Source organism: Xyrauchen texanus, chromosome 10 (genome assembly GCF_025860055.1).
Source record: "Xyrauchen texanus isolate HMW12.3.18 chromosome 10, RBS_HiC_50CHRs, whole genome shotgun sequence".
NCBI lineage: Eukaryota > Metazoa > Chordata > Actinopteri > Cypriniformes > Catostomidae > Xyrauchen > Xyrauchen texanus.
Window position 1 is genome coordinate 9,341,357 of NC_068285.1, and position 22,797 is coordinate 9,364,153.

The window sequence follows — 22,797 nt, forward strand, 5'->3', positions numbered from 1 at the left end:
TCTCGCCCGCCTCTGCTAGGAGAGAGGCTCAAAAACAGAGCGTGGCGAGTAGTGCTCCCCTCGTAGGGACTGGGGACAGGCTCGTCAGCCCTCAGCAGCCGCCCAAGCAGGACCTCAGGGCTGTGATCTCTAAAAGAAAGAAGCCCTGACGTTCTTGTACCCAACCTTGTGAGGGTAGTTCCCTTCGGGACGGGCGCTGTATCATCCACTTCGGCCCTCCCGATACCCTCACGAAACCTCTTCACTCCGCCGCCTTTGGTGTTTCGGGTGATAGAGGCTTTCAACCAAGAGTTGGGTGTACCGTTGCTTCCTGCCTTAGTCCAGGACACGGAACACTCAACACCCCTCAACAGGAAGTGTTGAAATTAGTACCCATCTCAGAGAACCTGGCAGCGTGGAAACTTCTGCCAGGTATTTCTATGTGGGTTCTAAAGACAGTAGAAAAGGCTACAGAATTCAATTAGCTCGCCGCCCTCAGCTTCAACGGCGTGGTTCCCACTACCGTTAGACCGAGCAGGCATGTCTACTGTGGAAGGATCTGCAAAATCTCTTGGCAAAAGGGGCCATAGAACATGTTCCCCTCCAGAGAAAGAGTCCGGCTATTACAGCAGATACTTCCTGGTTCCCAAGAAGGGTGGGGGTTGCGTCCGATTCTAGATATTCGAGGCTTGAACCGCTCAGTCAGGGTGTTCAAGTTCAAGATGCTAACTGTCAAGTCGGTCGTGGTCTCAGATCCAACATCACGATTGGCTGGTCACGATCGATCTCATGGACGCATATTTCCATATTGGAATTCTGCCACAGCACAGGAAGTTCCTGAGGTTCGCTTTCGGGGACGAAGCCTTCCAGTATCGGGTTCTTCCGTTCGGCCTAGCCCTATCACCCCGCACATTCATGAAATGCATGGATGCAGCACTGGCTCATTTGCGACTCCAGGGCATCCGCATTCTTAATTATTTAGACGACTGGCTGATACTAGCACAATCTCAAGAACTGGCAGCTCAGCACAGGGATATCATCTTGGCTCATCTAGGTTCTCTGGGTCTGAGACTCAACGTCCAGAAGAGCGTTCTTGCTCCAACCCAGGAAATTACCTATCTAGGGATTATATGGAACTTGTTCACGATGCGGGCACAGTTGTCTCCCGCTGGTGTCAGCTCCATCCAGAACTCCCTGAGCAATCTCAGGCTAGGTCAAAGTTGCACTGTTCATCAGTATCAACGAATACTAGGTCTCATGGCGTCTGCGTCCACGGTAATTCCTTTGGGCCCTCTCCATATGAGACCGTTTCAGCTGTGGCTAAAAGCCAGGGGATTTCATCCAAGGGCCAGTCCCCTAAGGCAAATAAGGGTTACGACCGCAGCCGTTCCCTTTCTATGTGGCTCAGACCCCGGTTCCTTACCTTGGGTCCCACTCTCGGTGCGTCATGTCGTCGCAAGATGCTAACGACAGACGCCTCCCTGACGGGTTGGGGTGCGATCTTAAGTGGTTGTCCAGCCCAAGGGGAATGGGAGGGTCATCAGCTCGATTGGCACATCAATTGCCTCGAGCTGATGGCGGTATTTCTGGCCCTGAAATACTTCCTCCAACATCTGAGAGGCTGCCATGTCCTTGTGCGGGTGGACAACACAGCAGCAGTCTCGTACATAAACCGTCAAGGAGGTCTACGCTCTCGCCACCTGAATTTTCTGGCACGTCGGATTCTCCTTTGGGCCCAGGGCAAGCTCCTGTCACTCAGGGCAATTTACATCCCTGGACGCCTAAATGTTGGAGCAGATTTGCTGTCCAGACAGAACATACCGAGGGGCGAGTGGAAAATCCACCCCGAGGTAGTACAACAAATTTGGGAGAGATTTTACAGAGCAGAAGTGGACCTCTTCGCCTCTCAAGAGACTGCGCAATGTCCCCTCTACTTTTCTCTGAGTCACCCAGCCCCCCTGGGTCTGGACGCGATGGCGCATACATGGCCCAGAATGTGTCTGTATGCTTTTCCCCCCCCGGTTTCTCTAATCCCGGGAGTCTTAGCCAGAGTTCGCCAGCAAGGGTCTTGCCTCTTACTGATAGCGCCTCACTGGCCGAACAGGATTTGGTTCTCAGAAATTATATCTCTCCTCGACGGCTCGCCTTGGGCGATTCCGGACAGGAGGGACCTTCTGTCTCAGGCACAGGGGACGATATTTCATCCCCGGCCCGAATTGTGGAAACTTCATGTTTGGCCCCTGAAGGGTACCAATCGAGGAACACAGGGCTTTCGCCTGAAGTTATCGAGACCATTCTTAGTGCTAGGGCTCCCTCCACCAGAAGAATCTACACCAATAAATGGGGTGTCTTCGAAAGGTGGTGCAGTTCACATGGTGCAGATCCAGTTAACTGCCAAATTGTTTCAGTTCTGGATTTTCTGCAGGAAAAACTGTCAGCAGGCATATGCCCCGCTACTCTCAGGATTTATGTGGCCGCCATTTCGGCTTGCCACGCCTTGATGGACGGGGCGCCTTTGGGGAGGCACCCTCTACTCGCTCGCTTCATTCGTGGAGCCAGGCGACTGAGGCCTCCTGTTAGGACCAGAACTCCCTCATGGGACTTAGCAATAGTCCTGGAGGGTCTGGCCGAAACCCCCTTTGAACCTCTAGAGTTATGAGGCGCGCGGTCAAGCTTCGCCAGTAGGTGTCAGGGCTCACTCCACCAGAGGGGTCACCGCCTCTAAAGCCTTGGCTAGAGGGGTCCCTCTGCAGCAGGTTTGTGATGCGGCAGGCTGGTCCTCTCCGCACACATTCATCAGATTTTATAGTTTGGATGTTCATGCTACTCCGGGCTCTTACGTCCTTGAGTCGACATCCCAAGCTCATGCCTGAACAGGTTTGTGACACTGCAGGCTGGTCCTCTCCGTGCAGATTCTTCAGTTTTTTATGGCAGGCTCGTGCCTGAACACATTCGTGATGCGGCAGGCTGGTCCTTTCCGCACACGTTCATCAATCTTCATGGGTTAGATGTTGCTGCTACTCCGGATTCTTACGTCCTTGAGTCGACATCCCAAACTCATGCCTGAACAAGTTTGTGACGCGGCAGGCTGGTCCTCTCCGCGCACATTCATCAGATTTTATAGTTGGATGTTCATGCTACTCCGGGCTCCTATGCCCTTGAGTCGACATCTCAGCTCATGACTGAACAAGTTTGTGATGTGGCAGGCTGGTCCTCTCCGCACACATTCATAAAAATTTAATGGTTTAGATGTTTATGCTACTCCGGGCTCTTATGCCCTTGAGTCGACATCTCAAGCTCATGTCTGAGACCTCTCGCGTTTTTGTGAGTACACTGCACAACCGTAGGGGTCCGGACAGCCCCAAGTGCGGCGGCGTGGGTATTGCGTTCCCCGTAGCGCTTAGCAGCGCAACATCGTAGTGAAGCCTTTTGCTTTGCCGCACTGGGACGTCCCAGGACTGCTCTTCAGAAAAAGGTATCTGTCGACACGCTGGTGACGCCTCTATTTTATAGCCTGGCCACAGGTGCGTCTAATGATCTTCACCAGCCGAGGCTATAAATTCAGGTCAATGTTCATTGACGTGTTTCACACAAATTCACAGCTGCTCACAATGCAAGATTGTTCCCCGTAGCGCTTAGCAGCGCAACATCTCGTTCCGCCTTTTTCAGGGAACAAGGGTTACACATGTAACCCGAGACGTTCTGTGCGCACGTTAGACACAAGTCCAGGATTCATTTTACTGCATTTTGTACCCCATTTATGCAATAACTTTGATTTCACTTAATTTGAGGCCCAATGTTGTCATATTCAGATGGATTTGCCTGTAACAATTTAATGTAATTGTCTTTTACCAGTGCTGATTGTATCATGGAAAAAGTCTCTTCAGCTTGATTCAGCTTTGGGCTTACCGTGACTTCCCTTGCAGCCCACTTTGCTACCTCATCAGCATACTTACAGTCTGTGTATATATCTATTGATTTAACTTTAGCCAAATGGCATGCTCTGATCAACGCAAACAACTCAGCAGCTTGTGCAGATTTATATGGGTGAATAAGCTTCAATAATGCGATTCGGATGTTCCATTACAGCATACCCAAACTAGTATACGGAATCATTTGGCTTGGAACAGGACCCATCAGGGCAGATGATGAAACATCCGGCCTGCATAAAGTACATGTTTTCAGGTGATCAAAGCAATCATGTGTGTCGTTGGAAAATTCACCTTGAGGCAACAATTTGTGTAATGATAATGTCGGCCATGTACAGTGGAAGTTGGTTTAATGGTCAGATTAGCAGTAACCAGTAAAATAACTTCATACCCGATCAATGTTGTGCTGTCATGTGGTAATGTTGTGCATGATTGTTCCTACCTGGTGAGAGGTGTGCACAACTAATGGATGCAACTGTGCGCATGGTGTCTTTGGGAAGTTAGGGGTTAAAGCTTTGTTCACGACAATATCATATTTAGGAGGCTTGTTTTGAAACAGAAACCGCTGCGTGCATTTGATTAATCTCTTTTTGTTCAGGACCTTTGTCCCAGAATGTTTTTATTTTCTTCCACACCTCGCATGACTCTTTTATGTATTTATAATCCCACTGAGGGCCCTTTCACCCTTTTTAACCATAGATTTTGATTTACTCATGAATTGATCTAATTAAGTTTTTTTCTTCTTTTTTCCTTTTTTCATTCTCATTTCTCTGACCACCCAGCCAAATTGCTGATATATGGCTGAGTATTATAATCTTATTTATTGCAAAACATCCATTATTTTGTTGTTTCGTTCGATAACGGGCGACTTATTTCCTGTCCCATAATGTCACCCTATTAATAATAATAATAATAATAATAATAATACAAACAATTTCCCAATCGACACGGTTCATGCAGAACAATAATGCAGATGAAATTCTCTCCGTCTTTTCCTTAGGACAATTTCCGTCCTCTTCTTATTCATACCAGAATAAGGATATCCTTTAAACTACTGCTGCGGTCGTGGGGTTTTTCCTATTTATAATAGAGCAAAACCCTCCTTCCTATTTATAATAAGGCAAAGTCATCCCTGAGAAGGGGCCCCCGAGCAGAGTTATTAACAGAGTTAATATAGAGACAAATTAAACCTTAAAGATACATTTAATTGAGAAGCAACATATAAGATATTTAGACTTGCTTTAAGAGAATGTATCTTAAATAAGTGTTTTTTGTATACGTGTATTTTTTTTCACTTGGTTATACTTCTGTGAGTGCAGTAAAGACAATATATACTTATATTCAAGATCTATGCTCTAAAAGCAAGTCTAAATATCTTATATTCTGCTTCTCAGGTGATTTTTAGATATTTTAAAATATTTTTATTTTTAATATTATATTCAACATTCTCAAATACATTTTTTTCTTCTTCTGCTGTATAGCTGCTAAAGAAAATGTACATTGTTTTAAATACGTTTTAGATATATTTATGGGAAAACAAGCCAAAACAAATAAATGTATTTTGTTGCAGTGTATAATGGGGCTAAGAATACCCTCTCCCACCTTTTTGTTCACTTCAATTCATCTTTAACTCACAAAAAAAAACTCTCTTAGTAATAAAGTTGCTTATTAGCAATTTTCTTCACAATAAGAAATGCACAGTGACACATATATTATGATTTAATAAGTCGCGAGCCAATTTATTTTAATCCATCTGAAGCAAGCGTGACAGTGTTTATGACGTCACATCAAAACAAGTCAAGAGTAATCAAGCACACCAATCTACGATAAACCAATGGTAAGCAGGACCAGCACATATAATTATCATACAAGAGACAGAAATGTAAGAATTAATACAAAAATAAATACATGTGTGTATATTTAAATATGGAAATAAACACATGTGGGAATAAATAAATATAAAAATAAATAAATGCATAAATAAATAATAAATAAATGAAATAATACACTGAAGTTAAAAAGAACAAAAATACATTTAAAAATAAATACAGAAAATAATAAAGGAATAAAGCCATACAATAATAAATTCAGGAATAAATTATCAAGACATTTATTCCTTTATTTTCTTATTTTATTTATGTATTTATTATTTTTGCAGGTTTTGTCCTCCATAAGAGTCGATCTTAAAGAAATAAAAATCGATCCAATGTGTTTTTTTTAGTAGCAATTTTATTGATTATTTTGAATTAAAAAATAATGCGTATAAGCTTTGAAATTAGAAATCGAGCTTTGATAGTAAATGACAGGAACTATTTCTCCTTCCACCCATCTAATCACAACAGACCATCATTTAACACCATGAGTAGTTTCATTTTATATTTATCCTGGTCGTTTGAAAAGTGAAATACTCTGGACTGTAAAGTCTCACAGTCTATCATCTTTGAAAACAAATGTTTTATACCCTTGAACATTTGGGCCCCACAGCATATACAAGAATATATAATGAATATAATGGTTCACTTCTGTACACATCTGTCCTGCTAGCTTGCGTGTTAAAGTGCACGTTATGCATAAGCGTGTACAAAATGATTAATGTGCAAAAGTGAGTGATATTTATACACGTTAAGGGTCATCGCATGAAGCCTATGAAGTGACGTCACACCAAAGTGTTTTTCACACAGATGTTTTTGCTTCACCAATTATATATTTGAGATACCAAGCAACAATAAATACTTAAAAACTGTCCAAATTTGTGAAGAGACATTGAATGTCTCATAATTTATTTTCATTAAATATGACCTTATCGTTAACGAATATCAGAGACTCCAGTTATTGAACTCATTTAAATTCATCAAGAAAACACTTTGACGTAAACAAAACGAGTCCTTTTATTACTTTCTGCTATCAAAGCAACTGCAAGCTTTCTTCCTCTCTTCCAAATATATGTTTTAATGTTTACTGTGCATTTCTCCCACTTTTTTTACGTGGCAAACTCATAAAATCGCCCCTCTGTGACACTTTCTGCAACGCTTGTGGAGGGCGATGCAGCGCTTGACGCTGATGTTCAGCCTCCAGAATCAAATAAAAATTGCACGAGAAGTCGTCTGTCCGATGCAAAGACACAAAATCTAACGACAATCACATCAGTCTCCCTTGATGCGTTTGATTACACACAGGCGAGCACACAGTTAAATCGATGCGGACCAGGAGGAAGGTTTGAGTTGTCCATTGAGTTCTGTTCAGTTAATTTTTACATGTTCATATTTTAATCGTATTTGTTTTTGTTTTGTTTTTTGTATAGTCAAATTTCAAACATTACAAATAAACACGCTACTAAGATGGACAGAAAACATGGACAAGTTCTTGAAAAGGTCAAATATGGACGATGGTTATGTGGGATAGTGGTGTGCCACAGAATTTTTTAGTCGTAAAAAGTGTGCCATGGAAGAAAAAAGAAACACTGGCTTAAGTAGCCTAAAATCTCCAAAATAGCTCTTATTCAATTGAGATAATGTTAGTAGCCTGTGGCTGTTAATGAACATGTTTTTAGTCATTTGACCGTCGAGGATTATCTGTTCAATGATCAGAAAATAAAGCTGTCCATCTGCTGATCTCCTATGTCTGATTTTGTTGGCTCTTTGGTTATTTGGCTGTTGAGCATAATTTATTATAATTTTTGTCTGTGGAGGATTCTGTTCAGAAGGCTAATTTTAACATTTTCCCAATTGCTTACATGTGGTAAAAATGTGTTTGCAAAGTATGTTTAGAAAATTTGAAAACACCTGCTCTACATAATCAACATGATCAAAACTTTGTTGAAAACTCTGTTGTATTCAATGCAGTAGATTTCTTCTGCCTTATGGTGAAAGTTTTCAAGTTCTATCATACACTCACCTAGAACTTTATTAGGAACACCTGTACACCTACTTATTCATTTGATTATCTAATCAGCCAATCATGTGGCAGCAATGCACTGCATAAAATCATGCAAATATGGGTCAGGAGCTTCAGTTAATGTTCACATCAACCATCACAATAGGGAAAATTGGTGGCATGATTGTTGGTGCCAGACAGGCTGGTTTGACTGGTATAACTGCTGATCTCCTTGGATTTTCATGCACAACAGACACTATAGTCTCTGGAGTTTACTCAGAATGGTGCCAAAAACAAAAAACATACAGTCAGCGGCAGTTCTGTGGACAGAAACACATTGTTGAAAACAAGGTCAACAGAGAATCGCCAGACAGGTTTGAGCTGACAGAAAGGCTACAGTAACTCAGATAACCACTCTGTAAATTTGTAGTGTGCGGAATAGCATCTAAGAATGCACAACACATCGAACCTTGAGGCGAATGGGCTACGACAGCAGAAGACCATATTGGGAACTATTTTTAGGACCATACTGTTCCTAATAAAGTTCTAGGTGTGTGTAGAATTCATGATTTTATACTTTTATGGAACTGGGATCAAATATTGCAGTTTTAATGGGTTTCAATTGGGACATTTTTGTCCTTCAGGTCCTGAGTGTAACTAATTTGTGTACACAGTGTATTATAGATGTTTTATAGGAACTGTTTTATATTAAAAAAAGAATCCCCCCCAAAATGCACACCTTTGGCTAAATTTATGCCGTTGGCATTAACAGCCAAAACGATCGAAAAAACAAAAATGTCCCGAAGGACGCACAAGGGCTCATATAGTTTAAACCAAACTTATAAACGTTTTGTTGTTGTTGTGAATGTGATGTTAATTTTAAAGTGTTTCCAATGTCTCTTTTTCTTCATCCTGCAGGTTTTTGATGAAATTGAGTCATGAAACAGTGACTATTGAACTGAAGAATGGCACACAGGTCCACGGCACGATTACTGGTAATTCTTATTTTCCATTTGTGAAACTAAACTGACCCAGTGAGTTATACTGTTGGCAATGCATCTGATTAAAATGTCTATTTTTAAAGAATTCTTGAATTAATTGGTGAATACATTTAAGTTGTATAAATGTCAGGTGTGGACGTCAGTATGAACACTTACCTCAAAGCTGTGAAGATGGCACTCAAAAACAGGGAGCCAGCTCAACTTGAGTCCCTCAGTATCCGTGGCAACAACATCCGCTATTACATCCTGCCCAACGGTCTTCCTCTGGACACACTGCTGGTTGACATTGAACCCAAGGTCAAGTTAAAGAAGTGACAGGCTGGTGAGTGCCGTTATCATGGTGATATAGTGATGGACAATCTACACTGAATGCACTGATTGTGTATTGCTTTCAATGTTAAGAAGCAGTGAATCTGTAACTGGTGTTCAAAACTAGGTACAATGCTGTCGATTCGTCAGCCATTCTGTACTTTCTAACGGTTCTCGCTGATGTAAGGTCAGAAAAAGTCTTAAATAACTTAAATTATACAACAAATGTCTTAATTATAATTTATAGAGGTCTTAAATTTGGGGGCAGAAAGACAGGAATCGTGATATGACCTAATGTAATAATCAAACTTAAAAATAATATGATTTAATTAAGCAAATGCACTGTTGCAGAGCAGTTTGCAGGTTCATTAAGTCATCTATTTGAATGGGCTGCTGGAGGCAGTGAAGTGCAAACATTTCAAAATAAGAGTCCCCAGTGTATTTCAGCCTTTAAAGTTAAAATTTCCGCACTATGAATCAAATATTTTTCTTCCTCCCCATCACAGGAAGGAAAGTCTAAGAACATTTAATATAGGCTACCAACAGATCAAAGGCCTTTCAACGCATTGTGGGATCAGCAAAATCCTATATTGGTTTACCTCTAATTTGTATTTATTTATATAATGATACATAAACCAATTTTAATGTGATATACTGTATATGTGAAAAACATGTCTTGAGTATTTTAAACTTGCATATATCCTACTCTGTTTTACTGAAAAGCATTGAAAAGGCCATGTTGAATGTGTGCCCCTTCCTGTTTTACTGACAAGCATTGAAAAGGCCATGTTGAATGTGTGCCCCTTCCTGTTTAAGTAAGAGTCTGTGATACATGATTTATTTTGAGATTGTGTGGTTGGTTTTGGTATGGGGATACCATAATAATTTTATTTGTTCAGGTCTTGAAAAGGTCTTAAAATCTTAAATTTGATTTTAAAAACTCTGCAGCAACCCTGTTCTAAATTGTCTGGTTATAGGCAGCAATATCTATATTGCTTCATGCTGTCACAGACTGATGATGTGTCTATGAACACACATGACTGTGTGGCAACACATAGCTCCAATGCCATCATTAAGTTTGCTGATGATACGACGGTGGTATGTCTGATCACTGACAATAATGAAACAGCCTACAAAGAGGAGGTGCACACTCTGACACGCTGGATATTTACAGCTGCGCCACATGCTCTGTACTGTTTTTGGGAGTAGTTTACACCCCCTAAATTGGCAGATACTCTGGGAGAGGTGATTATTGATTTTGGAAAAGGTCATGAGGTATAAGTGTATTACTCTCTGCTAATTCAGAGTCTGGGGGACGGAGCTTCAACTTCTGTCAAGAGATTATGGGAGAAAGATTTTAACTTGTCATTGGAGGAGGGAGAGTGGGCTAGGATTATTAAAAACATCAAGTCTGCATCTAGAGATGCAAGAGTGCACCTTAAACTATTCAAGATTTTACATAAATTGTATTGGACCCCCTCTAGATTGTGTAGGCTTGGTCTTAAAGACACACCCACCTGCTGGCGATGTCAATCAGAAGATGGAGACACAACCCATGTTTTTTTGGGTGTGTGTTAAGATCCAAGAATTTTGTTTGAAGATTCAGAGTTTTATGTGTGAGGTATTGGGCACTCATTTTATTATGCCCCAGAATCTGTATTTTAGGTGATGGGACAGTCATCAATATGGAGAATAAGCACATCAAAACTGGGTCCTAACTAGCGTCATGATTGCCAGACAGATAGTTTTAACGGGTGGGAAGTCAGCTGCAGCACCCCCATTTCAGGAGGGGTGTTCAGAGGGTGGCAGCTTTTGAAGAGGGGTCATCCAGAAGTCTGGGGAATTTATACTTGTTTGTGGGAAAATGGGGCAAATATCTGGCTTTTTTAGAGGGCTGTCGGGGAGAGACAGTGGAGAGAGAAGTGTAGTGGATAATGAGTATGATAATTATTATTTATATATATATATATATATATATATATATATATATATATATATATATATATACAGTGAGGAAAATAAGTATTTGAACACCCTGCTATTTTGCAAGTTCTCCCACTTGGAAATCATGGAGGGGTCTGAAATTGTCATCGTAGGTGCATGTCCACTGTGAGAGACAATCTAAAAAAAATCCAGAAATCACAATGTATGATTTTTTAACTATTTATTTGTATGATACAGCTGCAAATAAGTATTTGAACACCTGAGAAAATCAATGTTAATATTTGGTACAGTAGCCTTTGTTTGCAATTACAGAGTCAAGCGTTTCCTGTAGTTTTTCACCAGGTTTGCACACACTGCAGGAGGGATTTTGGCCCACTCCTCCACACAGATCTTCTCTAGATCAGTCAGGTTTCTGGGCTGTCGCTGAGAAACACGGAGTTTGAGCTCCCTCCAAAGATTCTCTATTGGGTTTAGGTCTGGAGACTGGCTAGGCCACGCCAAAACCTTGATATGCTTCTTACAGAGCCACTCCTTGGTTATCCTGGCTGTGTGCTTCGGGTCATTGTCATGTTGGAAGACCCAGCCTCGACCCATCTTCAATGCTCTAACTGAGGGAAGGAGGTTGTTCCCCAAAATCTCACAATACATCCTCTCCTTAATACAGTGCAGTCGCCCTGTCCCATGTGCAGAAAAACACCCCCAAAGCATGATGCTACTACCCCCATGCTTCACAGTAGGGATGGTGTTCTTGGGATGGTACTCATCATTCTTCTTCCTCCAAACACGGTTAGTGGAATTATGACCAAAAAGTTCTATTTTGGTCTCATCTGACCACATGACTTTCTCCCATGACTCCTCTGGATCATCCAAATGGTCATTGGCAAACTTAAGACGGGCCTTGACATGTGCTGGTTTAAGCAGGGGAACCTTCCGTGCCATGCATGATTTCAAACCATGACGTCTTAGTGTATTACCAACAGTAACCTTGGAAACAGTGGTCCCAGCTCTTTTCAGGTCATTGACCAGCTCCTCCCGTGTAGTTCTGGGCTGATTTCTCACCTTTCTTAGGTTCATTGAGACCCCACGAGGTGAGATCTTGCATGGAGCCCCAGTCCGAGGGAGATTGACAGTCATGTTTAGCTTCTTCCATTTTCTAATGATTGCTCCAACAGTGGACCTTTTTTCACCAAGCTGCTTGGCAATTTCCCGTAGCCCTTTCCAGCCTTGTGGAGGTGTACAATTTTGTCTCTAGTGTCTTTGGACAGCTCTTTGGTCTTGGCCATGTTAGTAGTTGGATTCTTACTGATTGTATGGGGTGGACAGGTGTCTTTATGCAGCTAACAACCTCAAACAGGTGCATGTAATTTAGGATAATAAATGGAGTGGAGGTGGACATTTTAAAGGCAGACTAACAGGTCTTTGAGGGTCAGAATTCTAGCTGATAGACAGGTGTTCAAATACTTATTTGCAGCTGTATCATACAAATAAATAGTTAAAAAATCATACATTGTGATTTCTGGATTTTTTTTTATAGATTATGTCTCTCACAGTGGACATGCACCTACGATGACAATTTCAGACCCCTCCATGATTTCCAAGTGGGAGAACTTGCAAAATAGCAGGGTGTTCAAATACTTATTTTCCTCACTGTATATACATTTATATTGTGTGTGTGTGTGTGTGTGTTTATAATCATGTGACCACTGGGTTTTTGTTGGGGGTCGGGATTGGGAGGGGGGTAATAGTGGGGGTTAAATATTGATTCTGTTTGTATATGTTTTGCTTTTCTTTGTTTAGTAGATGAATCAATAAAAATTTTAAATCACAAAAAAAAAGATTACAGACATTGCAGGAAACATCAGTTTGTTGACTTGAATCAAGTAACGTCAATTAGGATGTTAATTTTTTGTTTCCGGTTCTATCAAGTTACTCAAAGTTACATTAAAATGTATTTCAAAAACAAAATACTTGAACACACCTCTTTATGATGAACATTTTACTTTTCAGAATTCAAAGTAATTAACTTATTTTAAGTAAAAAAAAATTAAGTGGTGTAACTGTTCAGAGATGGTAAACAATAAAATAATTCTCATTAAAAGTTTGAAATGTGTGTATAAAAGTTTTAAACTTTTATTGTTATTTAAAAAAATATTAAAAGGTCAAAAAAAGAAAAAAAAGAACAAAGATTATATTTATACAAATTTTAGTGAGTTTTAAAAGATTTTCCCATGTTATAATTTAGATATCTTTATTTGTCATTGACCCATAAAAGTCCCTTGAGGAAGAAACAAAAGGTTTCATTGTTTCACTGTCACTTCACCAGGTGTTCTGAATAATTATGTAAAGTTACACACATCAGTGTGTCAGGTCAGTTTGCCTCTGTTGACTCTGTGATGTCTCTGTTTTCTTCACAATCAGTTCTCAAAGACATGTCAATCTAAATCCTAAAACACACAAATTCAAAGTAAGATGTGCTGTATTGGACATTACTTCACTATCTATTTCAGAAAATAGAGAGACATCTCCATTACAACTCTATTCAATAGTAATCAATAGAAAACATCTAAAATCTGTTTATCACACACACACAGAGACACTGAAAGAGCTGAAAATATGATTTATATATTCACAGATCAATTAATGAAACTGATATTAAACACAGTTAAATACATTTATTATACATAAGTAACAATTCATCTGTAAAATAATTAAGGAGATCAATTCAAATATGATTATATTAATTATCACTACTCACCACAGTGTCTCCAGTTTATAATGTGGATCATTTTTCAGATCAGAGAGCAGCTTCAGTCCTGAATCTCTTAGTTTATTAAATGACAGATTCAGTTCTTTCAGGTGTGAGGGGTTTGATCTCAGAGCTGAAGTCAGAGCAGCACAACCTTCATCTGTGACATCACAATCTCTCAACCTGGAGAGAACAATGATACACTCTTCATTCTCTCAGTTCACAAAACACACACAGTTCAGTTCAACGGAGATTTGGTGGGGGCAAGATCCCACTTGAGTGTTTTGACTGGCCCACCCATTGTAGCCAATGGCCAGTACATCACTGTTTACTCACCATTCTGTTGTTACAAACCTATATGAATATCTTTCTTCAGTGGAACAAAAAAGCAGATGTTAGGCAGAATAAAAGCCTCAGTAACAATTCACTTTCACTGTATGAAATAAATATGTAAAGAAAGTGAATGGTAACTGAAAATTATCTCATCATTTACTCATACTCATGCCATCCTAGATGTGTTTGACTTTCTTTCTTCTTCAAAACACAAATGAAGATTTTTAGAAGAATATTTCATACACTCTGGGATGGCATGAGGGTGAGTAAATGATGAGAGAGCTTCTACTAATTAATTTCTTGGTGAACTATCCCTTTAAATAAATATTTTGTTAATATTGAGCTCAATCAACAGCATTTGTGGAATTATGTTGATTAGCACAAAAATATATTTTATTCAGCAGTAATAAGAGGGAAATGGGCAAAATGTTCTGTCACTCATTCAACAGCTGTTAGAAGTCTCATCGCAGCCGTGGTAACTCGATTTTTTAAATGTACTCCAGGGTAATATAAAACAAAGTTCAATGTTATAAATTTACACAAAATATTTTAAATATTGGACTAATAAAAAAGGCAGTTTTTTCTATATTTGTGTTGTTAAAAAGGCAGAATCGTGTCATAACACCTCTGTGAAAAAGATCCATTAGCGCAACTTATGGAAACAGCGTATTGTGACTAGCAGATCGTTTAGTTCAAGTTCACCTGAACATTTACTTCACTGTGCAGATGTAAGTTGTTATATTACATAAAAACTATGTTAGGGATAAAGTAATTCATTTCTTGTATAAATAAGATATGTTTGAAGCGGTTCATTATGCCGCTGTTCAGCGCATTCAACTCAGCAGCTGAAGCAGATAATTAATGTATTATATGAATCCAGGTCTAATATCTTCTTCTATATACAGATTCTCAAGAAGTTTCTTCTTCTGTTTAAATTTTGCAGTATTATTTTTATCACAAAATTTTCGTCAACAGTTTGCTTTACTAAAATCATTTAAGTTTCGTCATTGAGTCATTTTCATCTTGCTTCGTTTTCGTTGACAGTCAAAAAAACCTCAACAAACATTTTCATCAGTGATTTCGTTGATGAGATTAACAGTGTGTGTCCAATCGGCACTGTGATTGAGATGACCAATGAAAACGTTCTTGAGGGTTTAGTCATGACTGGGGGGCGTGGTTTTCATTTAAGTGGTTTGGGGGAAAATAAATCATGCCTATAAAAATGCTCTGACATGCAAGTTTATCTTCAGCGGAACACAAGCTCCATGTCTGCTTTATTTCATTAGACACTGTTTCTGTATTTACTTATATTATATTAAGTATTTTTTTTTATAATTCCCTCATATTTTGCAATCTACATCAGTTAAAGCTGTTTGGAAAGTTTGTAATTCGTCCGGACGGTGAGCTGTTTCTTCCTCTCCTCTATCGTGCACTCGAGCTGAAGTGTTCCTCTCACACGTCATCATTAGAGTTCATATGATCTCATGTTAAATGAAATAAAATGGCTATTCATCAATGAGCATTTTTGTAGAAAAGTTTTATTATTGTAGACTAATCGTTTCAGCCCTATGTCAGAATATCAGATCATGTGACTCTCAGATGATCTTCAGTTTACAGTGAGGATTCTCCAAACGTGAGGGAGTCAATTACAGATTTTTCCATTTTTGAGGGTAAAATTAAGACTCAATCTTATAAATTAAAGCAAAATTATCTTCAGTTATCTGAGAGAACTCCAATCCCAATATTGTTAAATCATTGATAATTTACTACAGAAGGAGAATGAAGGAGGATTTGAGAGTTTTTTAAAACCTTACCACAGTGTCTCCAGTTTACCGTCAGGATTCTTCAGTACATCAGAGAGCAGCTTCACTCCTGAATCTCTTAGTTTATTCACAGACAGATTCAGTTCTTTCAGGTGTGAGGGGTTTGATCTCAGAGCTGAAGTCAGAGCAGCACAACCTTCATCTGTGACATCACAATAACTCAACCTGCAGAGAACAATGACACACTCTTCACTCACTCAGTTCACAAAACACACATCAGTTCAACAGATGTTTGGTGGGGTGGGGGTAAGATCCCCCTTGAGCATTTTGACTGGTCCACCCATTGTACCCATTAGCCAGTCCATTCCTGTTTACTCACCATTGTGTTGTTACAAACCTATATGACTATCTTTCTTTAGTGGAATAAATAAGGAGATGTTAGGCAGAATAACAGCCTCAGTCACAATTTACTTTCATTGTATGAAATAAAAATGTAAAGAAAGTGAATGATAACTAAAAAAATATCTCATCATTTACTCACCCTGATGCCATCCCAGATGTGTATGACTTTCTTTATTCTTCAATACACAAATTAAGATTTTTAGAAGAATATTTCAGCTCTGTTGTTCCATAAAATGAGAGTAAATGGGTGCCAATTGTAGCCATCATAAAAGTCTGTTCAACTCCAGTGGATTAATTTATATCTTATGGAGTGAAATGCTGTGTGTGTGTTTGTAAGAAATAGACCATATTTAAACAAGTTTTGCTTCTGGCCAACTGTGGTATGCATAATCGAGTTCAAGCTGAGTAAAACATTTTCACGTTCACATAAACGTGTCATAACACATCTGTGAAAAGGGTCCATTAGCGCACTAGTGTGCCATAAAAGATTGTCAGATGTGCCGTGGAAAATTATCAGATTCCACAAAATAAATCAGGGCTCTGGACTGAGATTAATTTTTCAACCATTCTTTCTAACCATGCGATTAAACTTCACAAGAGGTCGCACTGGTGCGACTACAAATTTGGCTGACTCTCTGATTGTGTGCGCTGTTGTTTTTGTTCTGTATTAGAAATATCAAATGACAAACGTTACAAACGCGAAAGGAAACAGCTTTACCCGGATCAGTCAGCGCTGCTCAATGGACAGATCAGCACAGCGATGTGCAGTTACACGTTGACGGGTCTCGAGCGCTCAGCCGTGCAGATCATCATAAACAGTGCTGAGAGTAGCTCAGGCTGGGTCACGAATTCGGCATTGGTAATTTGTTTAAAACCTCAATGAAAGCCCATAATTTGTCGATGATTAAACCAGTTTAAAACTGTATTAAACGGCCCAACATTCTAAACACTGAAATTGAATAAAGGAGAAATCAAATTAAAAAATTGTTTTAAAGTTTTCAAATTCTTTCAGGGGGGAAAGACCCTGCGGACACCACACCTGCCCAGACTGAGGGAGGTAAAGGGTGGTGAAATACATCACATGGGCTTTTAGGTCACATGTGGAGAATGGTGCGGTGGTAGATCCTACCTCATTGGGAGGGAGGAGTTGCTACAAACAAAGCTACCGGGGTCCTTGAGGATTGCCCAAGGGAGACCTGGATCCGCTCGCAAGGGGACCGTACTGCGGAAAATACACAAAGGGGGATAAGTCCACGTAGGAGACCGTCCTGTAGAGCACCTATTCCAGTACAGGGTAAATTGAGTACCCGCATTGGTCTTGGTTTGCAAATTCCTCAGCTGAATTCGTGGACCAGAGGGCTAGGGAGGAGTCATCCAGAGAGCCGAGTTAGTGGGATCTCCTGGGCTAAGAGGGCATGGTATTACCTCAGCGGAGGGAAAAGGCGCTAGGTGCAAGTGGTCCACCCGGTCACTTGTCACTGCGTTACCGAGCTCTACTGGCTCGGACCTGAGAAAACACGGGACGAAACCAACTAAAAGCTGAGATTATAAAATCTTGTGAAGGTATTGGTTGTTGCCCAACCCGCTGCTCTGTATATGTCTGCTAGGGAGATGCCATTGGCCAGTGCCCATGAGGACGCCACACTTCTTGTACTACCGTGGTGGTGCTGTCTGACCGGATCAGGACGTGCTTGCCCTGAATTAGCGGGAGAAACCTCCGCAGGGCAAGAAGTACGTGGAAACGTGGTTCATATGCATGAATTCCAGTGGCGCGACCACCGTGGAAGACGCCATATGCCCCAGGAGCCTCTGGAAATGTTTTAAGGGGACTGTCATGCCAGGCCTGAACTCAGTGAGGCATTTCTGCACTGACTGTGTGCGCTTGTTGGTGAGGCGCGCTGACATTGAGACTGAGTCTAACTCCATGCCGAGAAATGAAATGCTCTGAACCGGGGTGAGCTTGCTCTTTTTCCCAGATGACCTGAAGCCCTAAATGGCTGAGGTCCCTGAGCACCTGGTCCCTGTGGGCGCATAGTAACTCTCAGGAGTGGGCCAGGATGAGCCAGTCGTCGAGGTAGTTGAGAATGCGGACGCCTGCTTCCCGAAGCAGGGCAAGGGCTGCCTCTGCAGCCTTCATGAAGACGCGAGGGGACAGGGGCATGCCGAAGGGGAGGACCTTGTACTGATACGCCTGGCCGACGAAAGCGAACTGTAGAAAGGGTCGATGTCGAGGCAATATTGAGACGTGGAAGTACGTGTCCTTCAGGTCTACGGCTGTGAACCAATCTAGATGCCGAACGCAAATTAGAATGTATCTTTGCGTGAGCATTTTGAACAGAAGTTTGTGCAAGGCCTGGTTGAAAACTCGCAAGTCCAAGATCGGTCATAAACCGCCGACTTTCTTGGGTACTATGAAGGGACAGGCTCTATTGCGTCTTTGAGTAAGAGAGTCGCGATTTCCACCTGCAGAGATTTGGCATCTTCTCCGTGTACTGCAGTAATGCAGGAGCCTGGCAAACTGAATTGCATAACCGAGTCGAATGGTCCTGGCCAGCCAGCGTGACGGATTGAGAAGTGAGAGCCACACGTCCAAGCTCCATTCTAGGGGCAATAAGGGGACAATTCTTTTTGACATATCCGGCAGGGCTTCGCAGCGGGGCGGAGTAGGTAGTACGGCGTCGGGAGGCAAAAACGCGTCCCGAGGCTCTGGTGCTGAGAGAAGAATCAAAGCACTTACCTTGCTCCACACACCTGGCGGGGTGTGGGTTAGTGACTGAGGAGGAGGTCCCATGGAGGCATCCTCTAGACTAGTCAGAACCGGCTGGCCGGGGGACAATAGTCGTGGGGCTGGAGGTTAGAGGTCTGCGTCCAATGTGCCGGGACTGTTGAGGTGTGGTGGCAGAGTGCCGTGAGAACGGAATTTGCAGGCCAGGTGACCCAGAGACAAAGGGAATTGCTCTTTTATTGAGAATGTGGGTACCAGCTGCAGAGCAAACGTCTCGGCTCCTGGGTCATCCGTCTCAGGAACGCTTGGGAGCCTTCCGGGTCCTCGAAGTGGTTTGTGAGATGCGGGGCGTGCGCTTCCTGTGGGGTGCTCGACACTGGGGCTGAGAGCTGTCCCTGCAGCACTTCGTGATCAGGACTACCCAAGTGCAGATCTTTAAGTGCCTTGGTCTGTTGGACTTCCAGGAGGGCCATGGCATGCAGGGCGGTAGTGGCCTGTCTAGTGGTACTGTAGGCTTTGGAGGTCAGTTAAGACGTCATCCTACAGGCCCTGGAGGGGAGCACAGGGCAATCCCACCAGGTGGCAGCGTTCTCGGAACATAGGTGGATTGCAACCGCTCTGTCCACGTGGAGGACCGTCGTGTACCCGTGAACTGCTTTTTGTTATTTTCAATAATCTCCTGATTATTTTCAACACTCAGAGCCGCTGAGTCCAGCAAGAGCTGCGCAGCAAAAATACTCAACGCCGAAACTATCCACTCACTGATGCATCTGGGACACGTCACGTCGTGACTGTTACTATTTGCAGAAAAATGAAAAGGCGCCGTTGACACCCCACTCACTGAGGATGTGTGAACCCGGCGTCAGACTGATCCTGGCTGATTCTCGTCCCTCATGTGTGCTAATCCAGTGTTTCCCAACCTTTTTTCTGCTACGGCAAAATTTTTACAATTAAACAAAAGTCAAGGGTAGTGAGAGTGGATGAGCGAGAGGCATGATGACAGGCGGTGAAAGGTGACCTACACAAACTCATCAGCTCATCATGCACTTCCAGGAAGAATTGAACCGGGGCTGTGAGCGGCGCACAGACCCTAGGAACCAATCATCCGTGAGCCTGGATGGAAGTACATTTACATTTATGCATTTGGCAGACGCTTTTATCCAAAGCGACTTACAGTGAAATTATTACAGGGAGCAACCTGGAGTTGAGTGCCTTGCTCAAGGACACAATGGTGGTGGCCGTGGGGTTAGAACCTGCGACCTTCTGATTAACAGCCCTGTGCTTTAGCCACTATGCCACCACCACTCCAACTCAAGCACTCCAACAAACAGCACTCTATGCCAACCCTTAACAGTTGGTTATTTTTCACTTATCCACTGCAGTAAAATGTTCTTCCTTGCAGCATATGTGAGAATACAGTACAATCTCTTATTTGCCGACAGTACATATCTGGCTGGGAGGCCTAGAATAAGAGACATTGGGTCCATCTGCAGCTTCAAGCTTAGTATCTTTTCCATTTCTGCTAAAATATTAAGCCAGTACCTTTGTAGTTTGTGGCAAGTCCAAAGACAATGAGATAAAGTACCAACTTCTATTTTACATTTAAGGCACTTGGGTGAAAGAGTAGTGTTGAAATAATGTTTGCGGTTCCATTTGTTGAAATTACAGTAACGTATTATCAGAAAATCAATCTTTCAATGTTTTTATGCCATTATTACCCCCTTGTCTAAAGCCAGCATCATTTAACCCCGGCTGGAAGTCAGGATTGTTACGAATAGGCATGAAAACAGATGTTAAATTAGACCTCCTCTCAAGTCTACGCATTAGCCACCATGCCTTATTTGCAGGGTTGCCACAGCTCAACCTGATAATTTTAAATTTCTTAATAAACACCAGGTCCCTCAATGGATATCCTGAAAGCAAAGTTTCAATATCCAGCCAAACCGAAGTTGTATTATTTGAGACCCAATCATAAATATATCTCATATGCACACACAACTGATATTGTCTAAAGTTTGGTAAGTCTAAACCTCCCACAGAGCTTGGTAATTGCAAGGTAGACATCTTTAGCTTGGGTTTACGTTTGGTTCATATAAAAGAGTTAAGCCAGCCATGTAGTTTCTTTATGACCTCATTTGAAAACAGGACAGGAATCGTTTGGATAGGGTATAGTAATCTAGGCAGTATATTAATCTTGATCAAGGCTATACGTCCCAGCCAAGAGACTGGTAAAGAACTCCATCGCTCCAGATCATGCCTTACCCTCTCAAGCAGGGGAACAAAGTTAGCTTTATACATTTTCTTAAATGCTGGGGTTATGAGTATACCTAAATAGACAAAGCCTGATGGTGACCACTTAAAAGGGAAAGAAGGTAATGTTGCTGGTATGGAAGTTAGGCTGCCTAATGGCATTGCCACATACCCAGAGAATTGACTAAATAAATTAATAATACTAAGTAATACAGGTATTGATGTCTCAGGACTAGAAATAAAAATCAAAACATCATCGGCATATAGACTTATTTTATGATCAGAATTTTCCACTTGTAAACCCTGTATGGAGGGTGTATTCCTTATGGCCTCTGCTAAAGGTTCAATAACTATTGCGAACAGAAGATGAGACAAGGGACATCCCTTTTTCCTCTCTGTACAGGGAAGCTGTCTGATCTGACCCCATTAGCCAGTATGGCTGCCTGGGGATTACTATACAAGACCTTGACCCATCTGATAAAATTATCCCCTAAACCAAACTTATCCAAACAATAAAATAAACATGTCCATTCAACTCGATCAAAGGTTTTCTCTGCATCCAAAGAAAGTACTAAACCATCAAGCTGTTTTTGCTGGAAGGCCTGAATAATATTGAGCATTATTACAAGAATTCCATCCCTTTATGAAGCCGGTTTGATCCTCTTGTATGATTTTAAGAGACCTTCAAGTCGTGTAGCCAGGATCTTTGACAAGATCTTCCGATCCACATTAAGAAGAGCTATAGGTCTGTATGAGGCACATGACTCAGGACATTTCCCTTTTTTCAGAATAAGTTAAATATTTTCTTCTCTCAATGTCTTGGGCAGATCAGGGTGTAAGAATGAGTTATTAAACATACTAAGTAAGGGGTCAATTAATAGGTCTGAAAGCACCTTGTAGAATTCACTACCAAACCCATAAGGTCCAGGGGCTTTCCCACACTGTAGAGTTTTTATGGCATTAATCAGTTCTTCTCTGGAAATTGGGGCATTAATAACAGATTGTTGCTCTGGTGATATAATTGGCAAACTGAGTTAATCCATTAAAACAAAAGCATTGCTTGGCAGTTCAGAAGTATAATGTTTCTGATAAAATGTCTTAAATGTGTCAATTATGAGCTTATTATCAAACATGCGACTACCTTGAACATCACAAATGGCTGCAATTGCTTGTGACTCTGCTCTTTTTTTAGTGAACTAGCTTGGAACGATGTTCACTCTATAACACCATCTTGCCCCCGCAGATGGTAAGTTAATGTTTAATTTACAGTATGACTTCATGTCGTATAGTCTACATAACACATTTTTTCAGATGTTTAAAATAAATGCCGTTATTTGAATGTTATTACTTATTTAATAATTTATGGGCTGTCGGGCTGAATGCAAACTCTCGACACAGGAAAAGCTTTTTTCTCTGACTAAATGCAGACGATTAAGAACCCAAATTGTAATCAATTACACCACTCAAAAAATTACATTATGGCCTTCTGAAAGAAAATATTTGGTGTAGGAACCGAGATGACTTTATTTTATGTGTTGGGGTA

At 41.3% G+C, this 22,797-nt stretch overlaps 1 protein-coding gene and 1 long non-coding RNA gene across 2 annotated transcripts in view; one reads left to right on the plus strand and one right to left on the minus strand.

Annotated features, from left to right (window-relative positions):
• The window catches only part of LOC127650383 (NACHT, LRR and PYD domains-containing protein 12-like), a 294,503-nt gene that overhangs the window by 72,339 nt on the left and 199,367 nt on the right, over window positions 1-22,797 (minus strand). Inside the window, exon 15 of the mRNA XM_052135780.1 lies at window positions 15,929-16,102. Coding sequence (XP_051991740.1) covers window positions 15,929-16,102 — 174 coding nt within the window. The remainder of the gene's footprint in view (window positions 1-15,928; window positions 16,103-22,797) is intronic.
• LOC127650485 (uncharacterized) overlaps window positions 1-22,797 on the plus strand; it is a 240,457-nt gene that overhangs the window by 29,657 nt on the left and 188,003 nt on the right. The gene's annotated exons all lie outside the window — the stretch shown is intronic.